The 25,047-nt window shown below is 39.9% G+C and overlaps 1 protein-coding gene across 9 annotated transcripts in view; it reads left to right on the top strand.

Annotated features, from left to right (window-relative positions):
• Positions 1–25,047, top strand: part of APP (amyloid beta precursor protein) — a gene marked incomplete at both ends in the record, with an annotated part of 251,553 nt that overhangs the window by 117,046 nt on the left and 109,460 nt on the right. For all 9 annotated transcript variants that reach the window (XM_084232427.1, XM_084232423.1, XM_084232426.1 and 6 more), the window contains one exon: positions 20,207–20,406. In XM_084232427.1, coding sequence (XP_084088553.1) covers positions 20,207–20,406 — 200 coding nt within the window. The remainder of the gene's footprint in view (positions 1–20,206; positions 20,407–25,047) is intronic.

The following is a 25,047-nucleotide window of genomic DNA, read 5'->3' as shown; positions in this document are numbered from 1 at the left end:
TCCTGGTTCCAAGAACCAACCCTTCTTGTGGCACTTGAAATGCAGGATGGGAATAGGAATTTGACACATCTTATGTAAGACTTCCTGGGTGGGCACTATGACAGTTCTTGAAGAGGGAGAGAAGGGGTATGCTGATCCTCCAGAAATGAAATTGGATCCACAATTTAATGTACTTTGTTGGTTGGTAGGTTATGGACTTGTTTTGGTAGGAAGTGGGGGTGTTTTCCTATTGCTAATGAGGCATTTAGAAAAATACTCTTTGTGGGAGGATCTCTGTTTTATGATTTCACTGAAAAAAGAGGCCAGTCTTGTAAAAGACTGAAGAGAGACAAAACAGGTATTGTCCTCAAAATTCATTTGTAATTAACTCGGTATGTATTTCTCCATTGTTAGAGTGGTTAAGTTCTCTGACCATATCAAAGTACCTTTATTTTGTGACGCATGAGCTTACTGATGTTAATAGTGCACGGATTCCAGACATCATAGGTAAGAATTTTTCCAAGGGGAAATTAATCTGGAAAACTAACTCATCAAATCAGCCACGTATTTAGTCTGGATGTAGGGGTGAGCATCTGAAGGGTGATTTTGTACCTCTGGAACTGCACAATCCAACATAAACCATATTGTCCACCGGGGGTGTTGAATCTGTGGAGCAAGTGACATAAGGGAGGACCCTCCAATTATTTGTGTATTGGGTCTTTTCCTTCAGTAGTAGGTTCTCATTTTTCTTATAGCAATCTCTAAAGATGCATTTTTTATCTTGTTATTTTTAGCTTTGCAGACATTAGTGAGAATGTGCAGAGAGATATCCTAATATAACTTCTTAGATAATCAGTTGACATTTTCCTTTTAATTAAAAAAAAAAGTCTTAAAAGAGACTGGAATGAGTGATTGTTTTTTAGTGCATCACGCTGTTAGAAACTGTATTTTGTAGTTCAGAAAAGTTTCCTTTAGCTCACTGATGTTTTCACGTGTGTGTGTGTGTGTGTGTGTGTCCATTCACACGTGTAAATGCAAAAAAAAGCACAATTCCTTAAAATACTAATTGAACCCAGTCAGCTGAATGAGTTCTGGTAATTATCCTGCTCTACCACAAAACTAGCCCAGTACCAGCTGGGTACAAGCACTTTATTATTTTTATTATTATTATTATTATTATTATTATTATTATTTATATTTTAAACTACTTTACAAGTGATTGGCAAAAAGAGGAATAATAACTTTATTTAGAAATTTTATTGAATATTCATGTAGTAAATATTTTTAGTTTAATGAAATTAAAATAGAGTACACCCAAATTTGATTCCTGTTTCCTGGTTTTAAAGGTATGGATTTCAGTCATGGGCAGTATCCTGTGATTGCAGCTGCTGCACCCAACCTAGCATATACAGAGTCCAGTTTTCAAATATATCTCTATTTGGTTCTAGCCAGTTGTAGTTCTTGGCTGTTTTTCTGCACCTGAAGTTTCACTTCATAATTGTAAAAATAAATAAAATTCAGTAAAACTTTGAGAGCTCATAATTTTGTTGAAGAGAAAATAGTATCTGACCATAATTGCACAATACTTTCCAGTTTGGATTTATTAACACTTATTAGAACCATCAATCCAGCCATTCTTTTTTTTCTTGTGTCGACATTGGTTCTGTAGTTCAAATCACCTTTTTAAAAAAAAAAGATTTACTTATTTATGCATACAAGAACTGGGGTACAGGCCAGAGGTGTGGGGGGTGAGAGGATTTGCCAGAGACAGAGTGGGGAACAGAACAGGCAGACTAACTGAAATACACTGCTGAGGGGAGCAGTGGGCAAGTCTGGAGAAGTTGGCTACGCCATGTGGGCATCTCCCTGGCTGGGGATCGAACTTGTGCTGCAGTGGCTGCAGATAGCCCCATAGGTTGTGTCTTAACGCCTTGCACCACCAGGGAGGCCCTCAAATCACCTTTAAAGACACTACTGCCTTTGGTGTTTATGTTGCATCAACATCATAAAATATTGCACAGCAGCATAAAAGAGGAAAGAATACTGCCACACATCTTCTAATGAGGAACAGTTCTTTTTTAAAATATTTTAAAGATTTATTTGTATTTATTTATGCATACAAGAGCTGGGGTGTAAGCCAGAGGTGCAGGGGTGAGAGGATTCACCAGAAACAGAGTGGGGAGCAGAACAGGCGGATCTATGGAAATACACTGCTGAGGGGAGCAGCGGGCGAGACAGGAGAGGTCTGCTGCGCCATGTGGGTCAGCGCAGTGGCTAGGGATCAAACTCATGCCTCAGTGGCTGGTGATAGCTTGACAGCATTGAGACTTTAACACCTGTGCTACCAGGGAAGCCCCCCCTCCTTTTTTGGTCAAATACTGAATGCTTTTGTGCTTCCTGTTCAAAGACTATGTTGATGAGAATATTACATTTCCTTTTTGTTTAGAAATGCATTGCTCACTTATTCTTGGGCAGGAGAAAATTCATGTAGCTGATCATTTGAAGACTCCTGGTATGACCTTTTGTGTGTGTGATCGATGTCCTTTATCTTCTGGCCTGCCTGATGATTGCAACATCTTTCTTGTCAATTTCTTCTTCTTGCCAATATGAGAAATAAGAACTTACGATTTTCAACTGTATTCCAAGAAAGACTCCTCTTGGACCTTCTGAACAATGATGCAATATTTTGGGAATACAGCAATAAAACTGTGATAATTCCCCTATTGCATCATCCTTCAAGGCAATTCCTTCTTTCTTTCATTGTCACATTGTTTGGTTTTTCTTAACACTGGTAGAAATAGTTGATGAGTAGTGATGAAATAACTCTTGGGATAATAAAAATAAAAATTGTGACAAAAAGCAATCTAGTGTGCATATAAAGTTCCATGCCCTCCTATGGTTGTTACAAGCTAGAATTTTTTTTTAATAAAAGTTCTGTAAAAATCAGAAATGTCACACCTAATTAGAGAGTTCCTGCTCAAAATAGAACTCTAATGTTAAAATCTGATCAATGTTATTCTAGGGACTGATATCCTTTCTTATTTACCTGGAGCTGATATTTGCTTTAAGGCATATATGACTTTATACATTAAAACACTTGGCATAATTCTCTAATAACTAGGTGCCAAACAAATATTTGCATTGAATTGGATTGCTATTCATGTCAAATACACATAGTGACATAATTGGTAACGCAAGGTTTAACTAATTGGCTTTGACGAATCTACCAAGGTCTATCATTTCTGCCGTGCAATAATTAAATGAAGTTGCATCAAGAGCCTAAAGCTGGAAATGTTGGAAAAAGACAATGCTTGGACCTCAGGATTATTTATAACCCCTGCTAGCACCCTTACGATAGTTACTATCTGAATATCTTTTCATTGCTTCAAAAGAGAGGTAAATAGAATAAAGTGAGATGAAATTGTAGTTACAAATGAAAGTAAGAGCCATCTCTATTTGAACTGTTGGATAAAAGTTCATTCTTATAATACCTTCCTCGTTTGAACTAGTATCCTTTTCTGTTCACTAGTATCCAACTGGACCTTTTAAATAAAAGTGGTTAGGCAGAAACTTCAAGAAATCCAAATTATAGTTATGAGACTAGCTTAAGTCCTCTAGCTTTTGTGTCAAACCTTGGGTGATTTTGAAAAATGAATCAAGTAAACGTTGCTTGGAGAATTGGTTCTCAACTGGGGGCGATCTCACAGCCCAAGGTGCCTTTGAAAATGTGTGCAGATGTTTTTAGTGGTGACAACTGGAGAGACAGGCAGCTGCTGTTGACATTTGGTGGACAAAGACCAATAATGCTGATAAAAATCCTACACTAAACAAACAGAACAGCCTACAACAAAGAAATGTCAATAGGGCTGAGGCTGAGAAACTGCTTTAAAGTTGTCCTCCGCATTCAACACAATAGGAGAATAGCAGGGAAATTATTCTTAAAAAAACAAAATCTTCAGTCTGAGCTTTGGCCTCACCCTGATCTCTTCTGGTCAGAAAAGCAGACACCTCAGGAGTTGCCTCTTGAACACAACGTTTGTACAGATGGAAATGTTTGAGATCAAAATAAACCTTCCAAACATAACTGCATCCATAGCTTAAAATACCACAGTCAAAATGTGCCCAAAATGATGTCTGACTAAGGCTTCTTATTTGTGCCCAATACTTCATTAATTATCATCATTATGTCCAATATTTTTCTTTTTCTTGACTACAATCAGTATTGGCATATTTCATATTTTGAAATATTTGGTGTGGAGGCATGGGAAAATATCCACATTTAAAATATCATTTCATTACATATAATTAGAAAATGTGGAAAGTGTGATCATTTTTCAGAAAGTTTTGGGTCAGAAAAAATCACCTCTAATTTGACCTTATTGTAAGTTTTGAATATCTGTGTGGTTTTTTTTCTTTCCATATGCATTGTGTCTATTTATTTGTTAAAATATAAGATTTTTATTTGACTACTGATACACATTTTCCATTTATAATCTTATCTATTCTTTTGTGTATATTATACTTTTAACTCTTATTTATTAATATAATCCTTGTTGGGCATAGTTTTGCTTCCTTTTTTTTTTAACCTTATACTGGCCATACTTTAAAATTCCTTAATGAGTCTAGATTATCTTACAGTGTTATATATAATTGCTTTGAGGTAGTTTCCAAAAATAGGATTTGAGGGTTAAAAGATAGGAATGTCTGACAACACCTTAATGGTGTTTATGCCCATTTACAGTGAGGTATCACTAGTTGGGGGGGGGGGTATTTTGTCACTGCATACGCCCCGGTACTGGGTGATATACCGCTGCTTGGTGACATGCTTCTCCCTCAAGGTCTCCCAGCCTTTCAAGGTCTTCCAGACTCTGAATATTATGCCATATGGAGAAGCTTTCTTTGCCTTCTTTTTTTAAAAAAAAAAATATGATTACAAGAACTGGGTATATGCCAGAGGTATGGGAGGTGAGAGGATCCACCAGAGTCAGAGCAGGGAACAGAACAGGCAGATAGACTGAAGTACACTGCTGACGGGAGCAGTGGGCAATCCAGAAGGGGTCTGCTGCGCCATGTGGGTAGCTCCCTAGTCAGGGATCAAACTCGCACTGCAGAGGCTGCGGACAGCTTCACAGCACTGTGCTCAACCCCTTGCACCACCAGGGAGGCCCCTTTCATTGCCTTCTTATATCCTTGTTTGTGTAAGAGTAGGAACAAGCATAGATGCTACGTAGTCTTGGTCCATCAAACCTCTCTTTGAACACCTTGCATATGGTAACGTGTTTAATATCCGCAGCTTTATAAAAGCCTATTAGTTATTTGTAGAACACTTTAATGAATTTTATTTGTGCTTCTCCAAAACAAGGAATAGTGTCCTGAAATATAGTGAATAACCTCTACTTTCCTCAGTCAACTACATTTCTTTACCCTAAAGAGCACATATAAATCATGGCCTTAATAATCATGAAACTCATTCACCTTTGATCAGGAACAATTTCAGATCAATAAATAATTTTGATTCAGTGATTGTATATACATGAGGGAAGCGTAAAGCGCTTAATTTTTACTGATAGAATTTATGTAGATTCCATGATCTTTAATCCCCCCTAGTTATGTGTGAATCTTCTGGAGAATGGGGGAAACTAACATTTAAAAGTTAGTTTAATACAGATGGGAAATGTGAAAGTAATGTATATTCTGACATATGCTGAGAAAAAAAACAATCTATCAAGCTAACTCACTATACCTGAAAAACATCACTTTGACCAGGAATTCCTAAAGCAAGTCAACTATTACCCCTCAAATTCTTGCCTTTTATCTGTTTGCTTTGGAGGTGGACAGTTGCATGAGAGAGGAATGGAGGATTTATAGCCCCTTCTACATTATTAGAAATGTATTTCTTTAAAAGGGGGGGGGGCATTTTTTTCCTGTTTCTACGTAAAATGTTCTACAAAGATATATATTTTTTTGTAATGAATGGGAGTGGCTGTGAGCATAGAGAAACAGACATTGAAACTCCAGCTCTCTTTCATCCATGGCTAGACCATTATAGTGTTACTGCTTCCACATGGGTTGGTCACTATTTGAATCAAATCAGAAAGAAATGGAGCTACGATATAGCTTGTGAGTGAGCCCATATGTTAAAACTAACTACTTTTGGAGGGGAGATGATAATCCTGTAAGCCCCAACTGAAAGTAACATGCCCAAGTGTAAGACATCACAACGACAGGCTTATGCTGAATTGAGGATATGGCTGCATTGGAAGCTATTGGCTTTCAAGTGTTGAGAGACAGCAATATGGTTTCAAAGCATCTCCCGCTCCCTTTCCAATAAGAACGTGTGGCACCATAAATGCATTGTCATAGCCAAGGCTATAGCAGTTTTTGTGTCCAACACATGAGCCTAACTTAAGAATTTTTTATAATTCGTTCATGTATCTCTCTAGGGATTTGGGACTCACCTCTGTTCCAGAAACACAGAGGGTGCTAATAACATTGGGCATGCCCCTGTCCAGTCATTTCCCAGAAACTCAAGCAAAGACACACACCAGCTCACCCCATGGGGTAAAATCTTGGTTGTGCTCTTTATTGCAATCAGCATAAGAAGCTCTCATTAAGGCTCCCTTTGTGGGTGGTGCAGTGCTAGGTATTGTTGAAAGCCAAGCTAATTACTGTCTGTGTGCTCCAAGAACTGTTCTCAGGAACCATCACCAGATGGTAGCATGGAGGTGCATTTCACAAAGCCATTATTTGTAATTTGTGAAAATTCATCCTTCGGCCATGAATTGTTTAAGTTATGCGCGTGTATAGCTCAGTCCGAGATGGGAAGACCTTGATCACCAGACCTATCTCAGACTGTCTTAAGAATGAATGTCTGTTAGTGGGTCTGTTAGTACTTTTCTCTGTTTTTAAAGCTGGTTGTATTATATGCAAGAGGGTGGGGTGGGACTTGAACTTTGTATCTTCTCTGGATCTCTGGAATTAAAATTCTTTGAAATAGAATTAAAATATCTCCTCTTTCTCAGCTCTTCCCTTGCATTTTGAGAAAGTGATATTAAATGCTCGGGGCCGGGGGGCAGAAACCTCACAACTGCAGAGGATCACAGAGCACATCCTATGAAGCATAAATTAAAGCCTTCAATCTTTGCCAATGGATGAGTCAAGTTAGAAGGATTTGGTGAACCAGCTTAGGGCTTTGAGAAATAACTGCCACAATGGGGCCAACTCCTAGTTCTGTTTGAGACTGTAACTGTATCCCTGACTCTTGTTCTGAAACAAGGAAACTAATTTGAAAATGATGAATAGGAGAGTAGCAGAAGCTTGCCTTTTCTCTGGAGGGAACTGAATGCCAGCTCTGAGATCTTATTAAAAATGCTGACTTTCTGTCTTTAATCAGTCTGGACCGCATGTATGTCAAGAAGAATAACAAAACACTTTTATAGCTTTAACCAGATTACAGATGTGTGACCAAACCAGGGGGGTTTATTTTGGTTTCCAAGCAGGTGATGGCTGGAACAGGAGATGCCTTTGAAGTGCAGGGTTGGATTACTCCAGCCAAGCTACTTCTGGCAGGGCTCTCTGCTTGCAAGGACTGCATGGCCCATGCTGCCCAGTAACAGGAGACCGCTGAACCACTCATTTGTTATTATAGGAATGATTTATTTGTAAGAGTTGTTTCAGGGATCAGATTATTCAGTGCCCGGTGTTTTATGCAGTTGAGGCATGGAAGGTCTCTCTTAACCACTCTAGTGTCTTTTATTGAACTGTCCAAATTTTATGAATTGAAAAAGTAGGCAGAGAAAGAAAATAGAGATTCTTATGGCTTTCTCTGGTTTCTGGCAGTAGTAACCTCAATCATTAATTCCATGGTAAAACCAACTTCTGGATATTGTTATCTTCAAGATCAAGCCCCTACTTTAGATGGATACACTATTGTTCATCATAAAGGTGTCCCCTAGAATTATTTTGTTTTTTCCTTTGTCCTCAAGATCCACAATCAGCATGTTATACCCAAAGAGCTTTCCTTTACATGAGCCAAGTGGCTCATCAAATCCTTGGCAACAAATAAATCGTATTCTGAAACTTTATTTGGAAGTCAGTCCTCTATAATTTGGCTTCCAGGAGCCCTGAAGTAGGAAGTCCAGCAACTCATAAATAATGTCTGGTACCGATACTTAACACAGAGAATTCAACAAAATTTTAATAAGCCATGTTTGTTTTGGAAGGTAGTTATGTGGAAAATAATTTCAGGGTAATCAGAACAGTTTCCTTTGATAAGAGGTAGCTTAGGCAAAATTTTCCCCAAGAAGGAACTAACTTGAGCTTCTTTTCTCATCTCTACTCCATGTTGACAAAGAAACATTTCACGTGTTTTCAGAGTTTATATGTAGCACTATGTAGGTTGGAATAATTCTACTCACCTGAACCTGGTGTTACCTGAAACTTGCTTGGGTCACACCTTCATGATCTATTAATGTTTCTTTTGTTGAAATTACTCTAAAGGACTAGTATCCTTTCCTTCCTTCAAAAAATAGTCTTACTTACCTGAAAATGAAATTGTTTCTTCACTTTACCTGTAGCTGATTTCCTATATGGAATAAGATAGTAGGAGAACAATCTTTATGAAAAACTCTAGAATGTACGTTTTGTTTCTATGTTTATTGAAGTAACATTCATTTACAATACTACATATGTTTTAGGATTGGATGTTATCACATCACACACACCACCAAATAGCTCCACTGTAGCCAATCAACCTTTGATCTCACCACCACCCCCCCTTTGTGGTACCCTCAGTTCTACTACCATATTTCAAGAATTTGATTTGCTTTGCTTTTTGTCTGTTCTTTTGCTGTGTTTCTCTGTATTCCACATATAAATAAAATATCCAGTATTTTGTCTTTCTCTTTCTGACTTGTCTCACTTAGCATCATTTCCAGTTCTATCCATGTTGTCACCAATGACAAGAGTTCATCTTTTTTTTTAATAGCTGGGTAGTATTCCAGGGTGAATATATGCCATTTCTTCTTTTTTGGACATTTAGATGGTTTCCATAACTTGGCAATTGTAAATAGTGCTGCAGTGAACATAGGGATTTTAAAAGAAATGAGTTTATGACTATCAGATAAATACAGCAGCTCAAACTAATTATTTTGTATACAAGTTATTAATAGTATTTTATCTATCATTTGTATTATTGCTTTTGTGTATATATGTTTGTTACACATATACAAATATATACAAATAGGCTATTTATAATCGAGGAAAGCATTATGAGGACATAAAGCATTAATGGCATTATTTACTTAATTTCCCCACATAGAGACTCACACCATATTCGGTTCAACAGGCATATTTTTGTCTTTTAGAAATTGTATCACATTGCTTCTTGGCCTTTTAGCTAAGATCAAGTGTAGACATTTTATCACTGTTGATATTTAAGCAACACTAAATATGATAGGATTTTACCTGCAACAGATGTTATGATCATTTCTAATAAGATCATTGTAGGAAATAAGGAAATTATACATGTGAAATTTTATTGACCATGACCTCTTTCCCTAATTTCTTTTTTTTTTTAATAGAGGCATGTTTTTCTTTCTTTATTTGTTTGTTTGTTTTGTTTATACATGCACTGGGTACAGTCAGAAGCGCGGGAGGGTGAGAGAATTCACCAGAGCCAGAGCAGGGAGCAGAGCAGGCAGAAGGACCGAAGTACACTGCTGAGGGGAGCAGCGGGCGGCAGGAGAGGTCTGCGCGCCTTGCGGGACCCTCCTCCGGTGGCCGGGGAGCAGCCAGGGATGGAACCGGCGCTGCATTGGCCGCAGGCAGCTTCGCAACCCAGCGCTCTACCGCTGCGCCACCGGGGAGACCCCCTAATTTCTTAATTGTATACTTTCACATCATGAAGCAGCATCTTCGTAAACTTTTGAAAAGTAGCTGAAGTGTGAATAATGAGTATTCGTGGTTTTTGCAGGTCTAGGTTTTATTATTATTTTCTATTCATTTTCATCGGTTTAAAAAATAAGGAAAAGGGAGCCTGCCTGGTGGTTTAGGGGTTAATTCTTAGCACAATGAAGCTATCAGCAGCCACTACAGCATGCATTCAAGCCCCAGCCAGGCAGCTGACCTACATGGCACAGCAGACCTCTCCTGTCTCGCCTGCTGCTCCCCTCAGCAGGGTATTTCAGTCAGTCTGCCTGTTCCGCTCCCCACTCTATCTCTGGTGAATCCTCTCACCCCCTGCACCTCTGGCCTACATCCCAGCTCTTGTATGCATAAATAAAAATAAATTTAAAAAAAAATAAGGAAAAGGACAAACAAGCCATATCTCTGGTTCTGTTATCTTCACACAGTGCTTGGATCTTCATTTTTTCAACTTATATACTGTTTATACCAAACACATTATGTCATATACATAATTATAAAGAGAATCAAATATTGAAAACATCATAGGCTATGAATGCTAGTGTATTAACTAAATTGTTTTCATGAATTGCAATACGTAATTTTGGAACAGATTGCTCAACAGTATTCAAAACAATACAGTGGTGTTTGACGTTACTTGCAAATAAGTTTATAGGATAGCACTATTTTATTTAGCACAATAGTAATACTAACTGTAGGAATGATTTGCTGTTGTAAGTATCTCCTATAGCATGTCATGGAAGTTTTCCTTTGCGTTTATGACCATTGTTTACTATTGGTTGAATTTGCTGTTCCATAGCTTTCTGTTTAACAACCTGTCCAGTGGGTCCAGTGGGTCCAGTGGGAAGAGAGGGTGTCAAACACATGTTCGTCCCACGCTGGGAAAAAGATCATTGTCATGAAGAAAAGGACAGTAACTCACTTGTGGTCTTTAATGCAGAGCTAATGTGCTTAACGCTGCATTGGTGTGAAGAGAGAAATCCAGTGAACACAGGCATCCAGGTGGTTTAGGAAAAAAAAAAAACCTTGTTATTTAACAAGATGATTTTTGCTTCAGAAATGTCTTCAGAAATGAAAGTGTGCTTTGAACCTAGACAATTTGCTTGAGACTTTTTCTGTATTTTGACCCTAGGAAAAAATGGGGGAGGGATGCAGTAACCCTGTATCATGATATTTGCTTCCAGGACTGAGTTAAATAATAGGGAAACATTGAACTAACATGCAGAGAGGCCTTGTTTATAGCGCACAGTGTGCTGTCGCCGGTGCGGGCAGGCCACTGTGGAAGAGGCGTTTCCTCAGTCAGATCATCCTCCGACCCTGTATCTCACAGTGTCAAATAGAAAGGCTCTTTCTAGGACACAGTGACCAACCTCCCACCTCCAGCTTCCTAATCATGATTTTTATGACATATTCCTTCTTTATGAGGCCTTTGCAAACTATTGTAGGCCATGTAATTATTACAATCAATAATAATAGATAATGATTTTTTTTTAGATTTATTTATGCATACAAGAACTGGGGTATAGGCCAGAGGTGGGGGGGGTTGAGAAGATTCACCAGAGACAGAGTGGGGAGCAGAACAGGTGGATCTACTGAAATACACTGCTGAGGGGAGCAGCGGGCGGGTCAAGAGAAGTCTGCTGCATCAAGTGGTTCAGCTCCCTGGCCAGGGATCGAACTCGTGCTGCAGTGGCTGCAGATAGCTTCATAGTGCTGTGTCTTAACCCCTTGCACCACCAGGGAGACCCCAATAATGATTTCTTAAGCATTTCTGTCCTAGGTGAGGTTAAGAACATTATTAAAATAGATTTTAGTTGTAAACCACTAATGATATTCTTATTTTTTTTTTTATTTAAATAGGTAGGGGTCCTTTTTATTCTATGAAAATAGAATAAATCTTCCATCTTCCAAGGATTGGGAGATGGCTGTAAAAGCTCATGTAGGATTGATTTGTGGTCTCTGTTTCCCACTCTCCATCCAGAATGTCTGCACACCACCTGTCCTTAGCAGCGCGATCTTTGACACGAGGAACTTGCCCATTCCAAGTTTTCCAGCCTCGTGTCTCATGAACCGAAATTTTGCTTCACATATCAAGATTTCAAAATGACTCTGAAACTTTTTATCACCTTGGGTGCTTCTCCTTCATCCTAATTGGTTCATAAAGCTGTCAGGAAAAGAACCTGCTTTTGATTATTTATGACTTTTCTTGCCTCCAAGATAGTCTTTAAAAAAGCAATTTCGTTTTTTACTATAATTATATTCCAAAATTAATATTTCTGAAGTCTTGCCAGAATATCATTTTTCCTCTTTCTACATACTTTTTTATGATTTAAAGTAAAGTTCAGATATCAAATATACTAAATATTTCAGTCTCTAAAATCTAAGAACATTTTTCTATAGTGCCCAAATGACACCATCTCACCCACAAAATTAACAATATTTTTGAAATCTCATCAGACACGGAATTCATAGTTGGATCTGCCCTGAGCCACATAGTGTCCTTCCTACATTGATGTCCCACATCACGTTCTGTGCAGCCCCAGGCCCAGCTCGGGACACCCCTAACACTCAGGATTCAGAACCCCTTGCTTATGTTATGATTTTGATATGCCAAAGAAGCTGCGCTCACCCTTTGGCCCGCTTTGCATCCTGGGGTATTATTTAGATTGTTTCCCTGTGACTGGAATATCCTTCTTACTAGAGGCATGTATTGAGCACGCAGAGAAAAAGAGAGATTGTTTTTATTCCAGAAGTCTGGGCACTGCCAGTTTACTTATCCTTTGCTTGTTTGGGTCTGTGTTTTAAGATATTCAATAACTTGCTCAATGTTACATGGCCAGGATTCCAATCCAGTCATGCCATAGCACTTTAGCCCCAATTGTCTTTTTCTATAGTACATTTGAAGTTTTTAGTCTTATTTGCTCATATTGTGTCTCCCGCACTATATAGTACATGGTCCAGGAAGTCGGAGGCTTTGTCATCCCTTGTGTGTCCAGAGCCCAGAATAGCATGTGGCACTGGTAAAAGCACAGTAAACATTCTTGAATGGATGACTGGTGTCTTTCAGAGTGGCACCTAATGGGATGGTTTCATGGATGGAGAATTAAGGCATTACTATTCATTTGCTTCTTGTCAATTGGTGCACCTCCCTTTCAATTCAAATGCTTAACTATCTATTGACTAGAGAAAAAAGACCTCATTTACCTGGTGTCTGCAGCCTAGCACACCTCACTGCTGACACTTGGTGCCCATGTGAGAGTCTGTTGCAGTCAACCTGACGTGTCACTTGCTCCTGGTTGTGTATTATCGGATGTCCCTGCCTTGTCCTCTCACCGGCTGCTCTTCCCATTTTATCAGGTCAGACACCTCCAGCTCTCCAGAATCACTTTCCCATTTGCATTTCTAAAGCATTTAGTATTAAATACGTCTGTTGCTCACACAGCAATTAGTGTAGATTCTCTCGCCTGGAATTGGCATTCATTAAATGTGTAAGAATGATGAGACATCCTAATTTCAGATTAAAGTCTGTGACCTGCAACTCAACCTAATGCCTGAGTCATGGATTTTTGGTTTCTTCATTATGTCCTTAGCATCCTAAAGCAGGAGTCCTTCATCTGAGCCAGAATCGAGGACTGGCTTGTGGGGTAGTGGACGCTGCCGGCAAGTGACAGAAAAACAGGTCATTGGTGTCACGGTCCTGGTCTAGTCCAGGGATGCAAAGAAACCTCCTTTTAGCCTCCCCACCCCACTATCCTTAGGAGTTCGTGCATCGTAGTTTCTCACCCAACAGCTGACCGATGACTTGCCTTTTCAGACCAGGAGAAAGTGGAAGGACAGAATTTGGAGAACAAAAGTGTTCTGACCACTCAGCATGAACCTTTTCATCTGGAAAGCAAAAACTTTCCCGGGTGCCCTACTTAGAGATCCAAGCGCGTTTCTCTGGCGTCTGCTCTGGAAGTGTGTCAATTCCTGCCCCCATCTGCACCCAGGCTGGCTGTGTGACACTTCTTCCTGTCTCTGATCTAAGAAGGGTTGGGGGTTAAGCACGGCTTTGGAGGAACTTACAATTTCCACTGCAGGCATTTTTCAGGAGAGAAGGTTAATCAAATTCTTAGAGATTCTTTAACTGCAAAATTAATAATACCCACCACCTAAGAATGGCATCAGAACAGCCGTAGGGCTCAGTGAAATGCTAAAGAGAAATCAGTGGGGGTCAGTTTTCAGATGATTCAGAGACTCTAATAACACAGCATCCAAGGGAGGAACCTTTTTTTTTTTAATATAATAATCATCAAACCATGATGGTTTGAGTTTTACGAGTATAAAATTCATTTATAAAATACCTGAAGAAAGTAATGAATTTAGAGAAGTGGTTACTTAACTCACTCAGCCCAGCCTAGCTATTAGTAAAACCTCGACTGAAAGGGGTGTGTGTGTGTGCATGTGTGTATGTACATGCAGGTATATGTGTGGATGTTTGCATGTGTGGGGATGTGTGTGCACAGCTTCAGCCGCTCATAATTTGTACTCTTACAGGATTGGGAGTTTAGCGTGGATATATATTTTGATAGACTTAGAAGCCCTGAAAATATAGTATTCTCAATTTAAGACTTCTTAGTCTAGATCAGTGGATGAGAATGTTTAAGAAGAGGCAAGTGAGAAATGATACAGCCATTTGAATCATTTTTACTTAACTGTCACGTCGTAAGAACATATACGTGTGTATACGCAGGTACACAACTCGACGAATGTTCAAAACTGAACACACAGCCAGCAGCCGACACCTGCATGAAAACACAGCTTTGCCAGCCCCTTTTTCTCCCCCTTCTCCAGTTCTTTCTCAGTCACCAGCCTCCACCCCAACATACAGCAGCCCCTCTGGCTTCTGTGGGGCCAGCCAGTATGTCCCCTCAAGTGTTTGGCTTTAATGGGGAGAGATGCTCACTTTTTCTTAACCCACCCCCTTCTTGAAACATCTCGGAACCACAAAGAATTAAAGGGATAGTTTCCTTTCTTTTATATTTTCTCATATATTCTGGCTACATCTAGTTTTCCTAATTTGTCAGTAGTCATGCAAGCACTGCTTTCCCGGGGGACAATCCAGCAGCATAAATAGACAGGCCAGAGAGGGAAAGAACTCCCTGTTTATGTGACTTTAAAATACCTAACTTTGGGCCTTCCCGGTGGCTCAGTGGTTGAGCGCTGGGTTGTGAAGCTGCCCGCGGCCTCTGCAGCGCCGGTTCGATCCCCGGCCACCGGGGAGGGTCCCACATGGCACGCAGACCTCTCCTGCCACGCCCGCTGCTCCCCTCAGCAGTGTATTTCATCAGTCTGCCTGCTCTGCTCTCCCCTCTGGCTCTGGTGAATTCTCTGACCCTCCTGCGTTTCAGACTGTACCCAGTGCTTATATAAATAAATAAATAAATCTTTGAAAATATAGATATATAATAATATAAAATGTGGCTAACTTTGTCTCTCTGTCCCTGATCCTGGTCGACTGTCTTCCCTCCTGTCAGCAGAGCCATGTCTGAGCTTCTTCCTGTGGAGACCTGGCCCTCTGGTCCCTGGAAGGCCCTGACATTTGGGGAGCTGACAGCTGCTCGGACTTCAGCCTCCCATCCTCACTGCAGTGCTTCAGGCCTCAGAGCTTGTGCTCTGCCATTCTCGTCTTTGTCCTACAAAGGGGAAGAAAAAAGTCTAAGTAGAGCTGTGAAAGAATAAATAGAGCTTTTCTAGAGAATGCAAGGAGCGAATTGTTTTGTAGGATTTAAGCAAAAAGGAATGAAAGGGGAAGTGAATCAAAATCTCAGTGGCTAATGGGCATATTCGGAGGCAAGGCCAAGAGGAATTCTATCAAGGTCAGCTTTTTTTTTTTTTTTAAGATTTATTTATTTTTATGCAAGCACTGGCTACAGTCAGAAGCGCGGGGGGGTGAGAGAATTCACCAGCGCCAGAGCGGGGAGCAGAGCAGGCAGAAGGACCGAAGTACACTGCTGAGGGGAGCAGCGGGCGGCAGGAGAGGTCTGCGCGCCATGTGGGACCCTCGTCTAGTGGCCGGGGATCGAACTGGCGCTGCAGAGGCTGTGGGCAGCTTCGCAACCCAGCGCTCAACCGCTGCGCCACTGGGGAGGCCCTCAAGGTCAGCCTTTCTGGAGAAAAGCAAGGACAGTCACCTTGGTGATATAGTCACTTCCCCCAAGTGAAGTCTTGCTTACTGACACATAAAATTTTATCATCAGTGATTTATTTCATCACAGTGATGTCCCTTGGACACTTTGACCTTATTAAACTCAGATACTCCTGGGATGATCAACATTCGCAGATAGAGCCCTCATTCTGCAGACATGTTCCTCGTTATCAGAATTTAAAAGCTTTAGCAGCTGTCTGCTATAAACTGACAGGTGCTAAAGTGTGTGAATGTGAGGGGAAGATTCTACCGTGTTTCCAGTGCATATTCTATTGTGAGTTGCTGTTTGGTTGTTTATAAGAGAAATGTGTTAGGGTGCTCAGCCCTGCATCTCCACAAACAAGCTTTTCACTGTGTCTTCACATGTCTTCAGCTTCCCACAACCAGCTCACCTGAGTCACCCCAGAGAGCAAAGCCGCTGAACAATGAAAGAGAAGGTGCAAGTCATTTTTCCCCTTTTCTGCATTTCCTGTAAATTGTGAAAACTTTGTCATGGCATTCCTGGGAAGGATGCAGTATCATTAAAACATAACTGTGTGCTACTGTTTTAATAGTGTTCAAACAGATAATTGAATTCATGGGCATCTAAATTTAATTCCAGAAATCAAAGCTATGGTAATAAGAACTAGACCCGCGTTCTCCTAGGCCAAGTAATTTAATTCCTCAGCCGGTTGAACTATTATGGATCTTCGTGCCTGGTGATTTTGCTGGTAAATTGCTAGGCCAGATGCAGTGATGGATGGTGGGCATGTAGTTCTGTCTTTTTCATGGCTGGACACATCCCAGAATGCAGATCACTTTAAACACAGCTGTTTTCATGAGCATGTCTTTGCTTTGGAGTTTTGAGTGCAACATTCGAGTTATAGCAGAGCAACTGGGGGGGACTTCCCTTGGGGGTGCCCAGGGCCATGTTCTCACCGTCTGCACTGGAAGCACCAGGCAGTCACCTCTTGGACCCTGTCATTACATTGCATGCTTCAAGGGAGCGTGCATGCTTTGTGGTGTCAAGAGAATGCTGGTTTGATTTGATTTTTCTCTCTGGCTTTTCCTGAATTTTCCACTTCAGCTGAAGAACTAAATAGTATTGGTGGCTGTGATGTGATGGAGCACAGAGGACAGCTCACACTCAACAAAGTGGTGTAAAGACAAGCTCCGGGTCATCTTTATACTGCTCACCAGTGGTGCAACCCATAGTTTCTACAGGAGAATGGGGAGACAGTGTACTGGGTAAAATTTCGGGCATCCAACCAACTGTTCAGTTTAGAATTCTTTCTAAATGGGATCTCAAGTGGTAGATTTCTATGTAGGAATTCGGACAATCAAGAAATCAAGATTTCACTCCATTTATCTCTGGAGATGAAGGCTTATACCATCTGATTATCAATGCCCTTGTTTCTGACCTGTTTCTTCACAGTCTTAATAACCAGTTTGGATCTTTTGTGTATTAATACCTCACATGCGAGCATACTAATAAGTTATTAATGTAGTCTGCTTAAGAAGTTTCTCATTTTCTCTAGCCACATGCATCAACATCTTTGGATGTTTTCATTATTATCCTTGCATCAGATTTAATCCTTGTATCAGATGAACCTAATTTAATCATTTAGGAAGGCAGTCTATTGAAGGGGTCCTACATACTTTGGTATACCTTTTTAAAAATCAGAAAATTCTGAGTTAATCAAGGAATTCCCCCTCCTGCTATATTCATCTCCTTATGCATCTTTCCCTTTTTTTCACCCTCAGTAAAATTACTTGTCTCTGACCTGTCAGACCTTCAGTTCTGAATGCCTTTTGCAGTCTTCCTGTCTCTCTTCCTAGGTCATGGAAGCCTACTGCTCTGTTTGTCTAACCTATTGGAAAGCTGATTTCCCTCTGCACTGCTGAGCTCACACCGCACTGTCAGGCTTCAGGTTGTAGCTGACACACACTCTCCAGGCCCTTCTCACACCTCCCAACAATAACATTTTGTAGGTCAGAATCCCTTCTGGGGTAATAATTCATCATCTGCCTTCACCATTTTCTGGGTAAATGCCCACCTCGCAGCCTCAGTCCCATCACTCTGGTACTTCTTGTCAAATAAGACTTGTAGCAGTTAACTCCGGTTAAGTCAAAATCCTTCACCACATCAAGGTCTTTTTCCTATGTTGGCTTTGCAATATGATCAAAGAAGAATGATTGATTTCTCCTATCTGGCCAGCTAGCATGTGATACACTTTTATTTATTTTTTATTTTTTTAAGATTTATTTATTTATGCATACAAGAACTGGGGTGCAGGCCAGAGGTGTGGGGGTGAGAGGATTCACCAGAGACAGAGTGGGGAACAAAACAGACAGAGTAGGGAAGATCGACCGAAGTACACTGCTGAGGGGAGCAGCGGGTGAGCCAGGAGAGGTCTACTGTGCTGGGGATCGAACTCATGCTGCAGTGGCTGTGAATAGCTTCATAAGTTGTGTCTTAACCCCTTGTGCCACCAAGTGATCCACTTTCACTGTTTAACACTTACGCACCTATCTTCATTTATCATTTTTCAGATGCTCTCCACCAGGTATGCACTAGCAGGTGTATGGCCTTACTAGGACCTTCTAGTTGTGCTCCAAACATGCCCTTCTTTTGCCTTCCAGATGAGCTAACTTTTATTACTCACCACTGCACTTGAGTGTATATTTAACATCATAAGTATTATTTCTGATTCTCTTTCCAATCAGTTGACCGACTGTTAATGTAATCCTCAGTATTGCATATCTCACTAGTTCTCAGAATGATTGTCTTGCAGCCACCAGCATCAGTATCACCTGGGAACATGTTAGAAATGCTGATTCTTAGGCCTTAACTCAGACTACTGAATCAGGCTTGGGGATGGGCACTGGGTGATAAGTGTTTTAATAAGCCTTCCAGGTGATGCTGATATTTACTGAAATTTGAGAAACTGAAATCTCTGTTTATCTACCCAGTTACCTCAATTAGCAAGAGCAGAGTATACACCTGGATAGTTCCAGTAGACTTCCTCAACCCCTGGGTCTTAGATTCATTTCAGCCAGTTTCTTCATTTATTTCCAGTTTCAACTTTCAGTAGCAATATTTAAACATATTTCCACCTATACATATCTACTACGTAGGTGCTGTGTGGTTTTCTTCTATACTTTATTGAAAGTAACCCCCTCAATACAATAAACTCCTTTTTGGTAACTCTCCCCACGCAACCCTTTTTAGTAGATAATTTTTTAGAGCAGTTTCAGGTTTACAGAAAAAGAACAGGAAATTTTCCCTTCTGCCCCTCTCCCCATTTACCCCCTATGCTTCCCCTTTTATTGACATTTTGTATTAGCATGGTATAGTTGTACCAATGTTGAAATGATATTATTAATTCAAATGCATTGTTTCCGTTAGAGTTTACTTTTTATGTTGTACAGTTCTGTGGGGACGGGCAAGTGTATAACGCAGTGTATCTACTTTGATCCAGCATCATAGAGCGTCAGTACATTGCCCTAAAAATCCCCCGTTCTGCCTGTCCATCCTTCCCTTCCTAACCCCAAGCCTCTGGCAACCACCAATTTCCTGTGGTCTCCTCATTTTACCTTTAACAATGTCGTAGAGTGGGGCCTCCCTGGTTGCTCAAGGGGTTAAGATGCAGCCTGCAAAGCTGTCCACAGCCTCTGCACCATGAGTTTGATCCCCAGCCAGGGAGCTGACCCACAGGAAGCAGCAGACCTTTCCTGTCTCGCCTGCTGCTCCCTTCAGCAGTGTACTTTGGTCGATCTGTCTGTTCTGTTCCCCGTTCTGTCTCTGGTGACTCCTCTCAACCCCCCCACCTCTGGCCTGTACCCCAGCTTTTGTATGCATAAATAAATAAGAAATCTTTAAAAAACAAAACAATGTCATAGAGTGGAATCATGTATCCCCGTTATTGCAATTGTGTAAACTAAGAAAAGTTAGACCCAAGGGTCAAATGATGCAGACCTACTAAGCTGGAGTCATGCACGACCTGCTGGCTTCAAGCCTCCTCTGTATATTTTCTTGGATGCCTCCCTTCCCTGCAGATGACCGAGATTCTTTGACATTATTTCTTTCCTGAAGTTTGTTTAAGTGATTTCTGTTATTTTCATTTCCTGTTTCAGTGAAGACAAAGTGGTGGAAGTAGCAGAGGAGGAGGAAGTGGCTGACGTGGAGGAAGAAGCTGAGGATGACGAGGATGATGAGGATGGCGATGAGGCAGATGAAGAGGCAGAGGAACCCTATGAAGAGGCTACAGAGAGAACCACCAGCATCGCCACGACCACCACCACCACCACAGAGTCTGTGGAAGAGGTGGTCCGAGGTAATCCACTGTTGACTTGAATTTTCTTTGTATTTCTTGGGAAAAAGAAAATGGTCATATCAGAGTTTGAAATTTCTGTCCACCCTGCCACACTGCCTTCTCCATCCAAAAATGAAAATTCAGAACAGCAAGTCTTCCTGTGCTTGTTCAACTTTTTTGGTGTAGGAAACAAACCAGTAATTCATTTCATATGACATGAAATCCTGATTATACAGTCTATTCTGTGCCTTTTTTTGTATTTAGTTTAGTAAATCCCAACTTGTTCTACAAAACTTGACCTAACCAGGTGTCATCTCATTTGACAAAGGCCCAGTGAGGTGACCCCATGGTATTCTCCTGGGACTTGATTTTTATTCCTCTCTATTGTCTGTCACCTAGTTCACCACATACAATTTTATCTCCTGGGTGGTAAAGACTGGAATTTACACAATATGGTACAGTACGGTATAAAGATTTTCCCAAAAAAATCTTTGAGTAAGTATGATTAGATTTCATTAAAGAAGTAGTTTTGGCAAGTATATTTTTTTTGCTGGGAAACTTACCTTGGATGATTGTATTGTGTTTACATTGTTTTATTAGGGTAAGTGACTAGATTAGTTTTACTATCTCAAATGACCTTTTTCTGTTGAATCAATGTTCCTGTTGAGAATATTTTTAACTGAATAGACTAAAAGACCTTCTTTTCTCCATGAAACAGAACCAAGCATGCAGTTTATATTAAAACAACCAGACATTATTATAGCAACTGCTAAATCGTTAGATTGAGTTTCTTAAAGGGTATATGTAGTAAAAGATAGATTGACTATATACAGAATTATTGAGGTTTAATGTATTGGAAATACTTCTAAAAATCTCTCCACAATTGTTATAACATTGCCAGTCTTTCTCTTACTTTTTATGAAGGTAAAATGATTGCAGCTCTGTTGTTAAATTGGAGCTGCAAATGGGTGATTTTCTCTGCCTCAAGTAGATTCCTAATTATCTGTAGTACCGTCTTCCCTTCATTGCATTTTTTACAGCTTTACTGAGTATAATCTGCATATCATAAAAATTCACTCATTTTAAGTGTATCTAATTCAGTGGCTTTAATAAATTTACCAAATTATGCTACTATCTTCATAACGAAGTCTTTGAACATTTTCATCATCCTGATAAAATCCCTCACACTCTTTCCCAGTTAATCCCTGTTCATACCTCCAGCCCCAAGCAGCAACTAATCTACTCTCCATGGCTACAAATTTCCCTTTTCTGGACATTTAATATAAATGGAGTCAGACATGCACTTTTGTGTGTGGCTTCTTTCACTTAACATGGTGTTTTTGAGATCCATGTTGAACTTCTGGCTTTTAAAATTGAGATTATTCTGAGTTGACTATTCAGAGTTAACTTAAAATCCATATCAAGTATTATTTTACAAAAGAATATATAGTGTAAGATGTTTCACTTTATCATTTTCCCTGCGAGGTGACAGCTTCTTATTCAATATAGCACGAAAGGGCTTCTGTAATACAGACACATTTCAGTAAATACACAGTTTGTTTGAGCCACTATTTTTAAATATCCAAAGAATTTTTTCCCAGGGTTCATTTTTCGTATGCTTCCTAGACATCCATGGCAAATCTGGCCAAATAAAATTTTCCTATCAGGGAAAGACAGATTCCTTTTCAGGGTTTCCTTGAAACCTAAAACATGTTTAACTACAAATTACAGCAGCTAGTAATCTGCAAAAATGGGACTGACATTCTTGTGCTTTCTGTGAAGAAAGCTGTTTGCATAATACTTAATGTCCATTTATTCAACATTAGTTTTTGGAGCACTTGTTTGGTACAGACCATTTTGCTAGTCTCAGTGGAGCACTGGATGAAAACACGGGCTAGCTGGCCATCCTGGATGTTTAAAACTTTGGAGGAAATTCAAGTCAAAGAAATACCAAGACATCTGTGCTGTAAAAAATTAGGAGTTCAGAACTACTTTAAAGAGTAAGAGATTGATGAGACATGGTTCTATGGAGGAAATGGCATTTCAAGTTGAACCAGAAAGCAGATGGTGAGTCTATCAATGAATTTTGTTACAGCATACACTAGAGTCAGTAGGAATGGCAAGCAAAACCAATATGGTGCCATGGGAAGGTACATACATATGTTAGCGTCAGCAGGAATGGCAGGCAAAACCAATATGGTGCCATGGAAAAGTACATTATTTGATTGAGAAACAGGGCCTGTCCAACATAAATTAGAGCAGGCATCTTACATAATAGAGTTCCAGGAAATTAGGTTAGGACTAAAATGTGGAGAGCTTCCATACCAGACAATCAAGTGTAGATATTAACTGAGGCGATCATTTCAGGACCCACAATGAGCTGAGGATTTTGTTGGTAAAAGCAATGAAGAGATTTTGTTTGGATGTTACTGCACTTAAAGGAATGGGTAAAGAGGAATGACATAATTTATGTAAACTTAATTCCCATATTCCAGACCAAGACAAATGTCTCTTGAGATAATACAGTCTTTTTATTTTCTGCAAAAGTCCCCTTCATTTTGCTTTCATTTCTGTCTAAATGTAGCATTATGAGATAATAAAATAGAAGAACACAGAGGTACATATATTATAGTTTTTTTCTATAGGAAGGCAAAGGCAATTAAAAGAGAATTGAAAAAAAAAAACCTACAGGCTACAGGTAAGAAAAAAGAAACTAGCCTTAAAAGCTAACAAGTTAATAATGTTGGTGACAAGAGAAACAATAAAAGTAACTTTCTAAAAGCAAACAACTGGTCATTTTGGGTATCAACTGTTAATGCCAGAAATAGAAGAGGCTTAAATGGGCATCTGTTCTACCCAACCACCCATATGAAACTCCTATGTGGACAAAAGTTGTCTTTCAGACAAGTCCTTCTGGGAACGGAGATCTGAAAAAAGAAATGTTATGGTGTATACGTTGTGTCCATGTCAGAGGGTTTTCTGTGTTTCTAGCTAATTCCTAAAGAAGTAGGAGTTTCAGATGGTAAATGGGCAGCTGCAAAGCCCTCCCTTCCAGGTCACTGGTCGAGAAAAGCAAGTTTTGTCCTTCCCTGATTAAGAGCAACAGCTAACTTTGTAAAACTCTAATTACAAGTCATCTGCTCCTGTGCTAAAATTATAAATTGGAAGTGACTTGCAAAGAAGAGATATTGAAAAGAAGCTTACAATCTAATTTTCAATGTTAATGTTTCAGTGCCCGAGAGAAAATGTGATTTACAAGCATACTTAATAAGAAAATTGTTTCTTCATTACCAACATATTGCTAGTAATACGAGTCCTTAATGGGCTTCATAAAAAAAAAAAAAAAAACCCACATACTTTTGCAACCTGTTAAAATCTGAAAGAAATTGGCTTTTAGATCTTGGGGAAGAAAAATATAGGACATTTCAGTGTGCTCATAAAATTTCCAGTCTTGTATTAAAATCAATGACACCAAGTGGAAGATGTCAGCTCTGGTAGTATGAATGTTTCCAGAGGAGAAACATATTGTTTGAAAGTCAGCTCACTTGCGCAAACACCCAACTGGCTTCCAGGATTTATTGTTTTTGTTGTTAAGAGAAACTTGGGTATTGATCCAGTGGAATAAGCCAATACCCAGAGGAGTAAAACAGGAGTACATTTAGGTACTTGTTCCTAACATCCTGTGTTTTATGGTGGAATGACCTCCTAAACCCAAGACATCAGGGTCATTTCTGATCAACCATGAATTCAAAACTGATTAAATGTGGGTGTTGTGATAAAAGATATAATTTAAATTTATGATTGCATCTAGCTTCTTTTGTCCAATCAGAATCACTTTGTTATTATTCTTATGTTACTGACCCAGCAGATAACTCCTTTTCCCCCTGCTCTTTGCAAGGTACTGACAAGGCGGGGGTATCATGGGGGAATGGCTATTACTGTGCAGTAGCAGATAAGGCTGGGAATCTGGAATTTTCAGAGGGGCCACTCCCATGAATCAGGACAACGAAGGTCTATAGAGATGTTTTCTGGGTTGCCCATGGTTACAGGGCTGGTCCCTGCTGAGACCAAGGTGTGGATCAGCCCCACCAGGATATTTCCACTGCACTGTTGTCAAGATGGTGCTTTTCCTTTTCCTTTTGTTTATAAATGCACACTGGTGCGGTGTGTCTTCCCTTGTAAAGGTGCATTCCTTTGCTATATCATTGGTTCATTACTGAGCATTTCCTAAATTTTAAAATATTTACCTAAATGATAATAATGATCAGGGGTCAGCAGACCATGGTCGTGGGTCAGACGGCCCTGTTACCTGTTTCCCCATCAGGACACAGCCAGACCCACTTGTTCACACATTGTCTGTGCTGCTGTCGTGCTCAGAAGCAGAGTTCATTCGTCTCAAAAGACACCATAGGATCTTTATAGCTACAGTATTTATAATCCTAGCCTTTATGGAAAACGTGTGATCATCATCATCAGAAAAATACTCTGAAGTTCTTTATATTTCAGATGCTGCTATATCCAATTGCATTAAGGTAGTTGTATTATGGTTAGAGGTAGATTGGTTGGTGTTTAAGAGAATTTTCAAGAACTTTATGGTCTTAGGCCAGTGAAATAACCTTGAGAAGTTTGTTCTTTCACATGTACAGGAAAGACACTGACAAG

Source organism: Talpa europaea (genome assembly GCF_964194135.1).
Source record: "Talpa europaea genome assembly, chromosome: 4".
Classification (NCBI taxonomy): Eukaryota; Metazoa; Chordata; class Mammalia; order Eulipotyphla; family Talpidae; genus Talpa; species Talpa europaea.
Note: the sequence above shows the minus strand (reverse complement) of the source record. Positions and strands in the feature narration are given on the sequence as shown.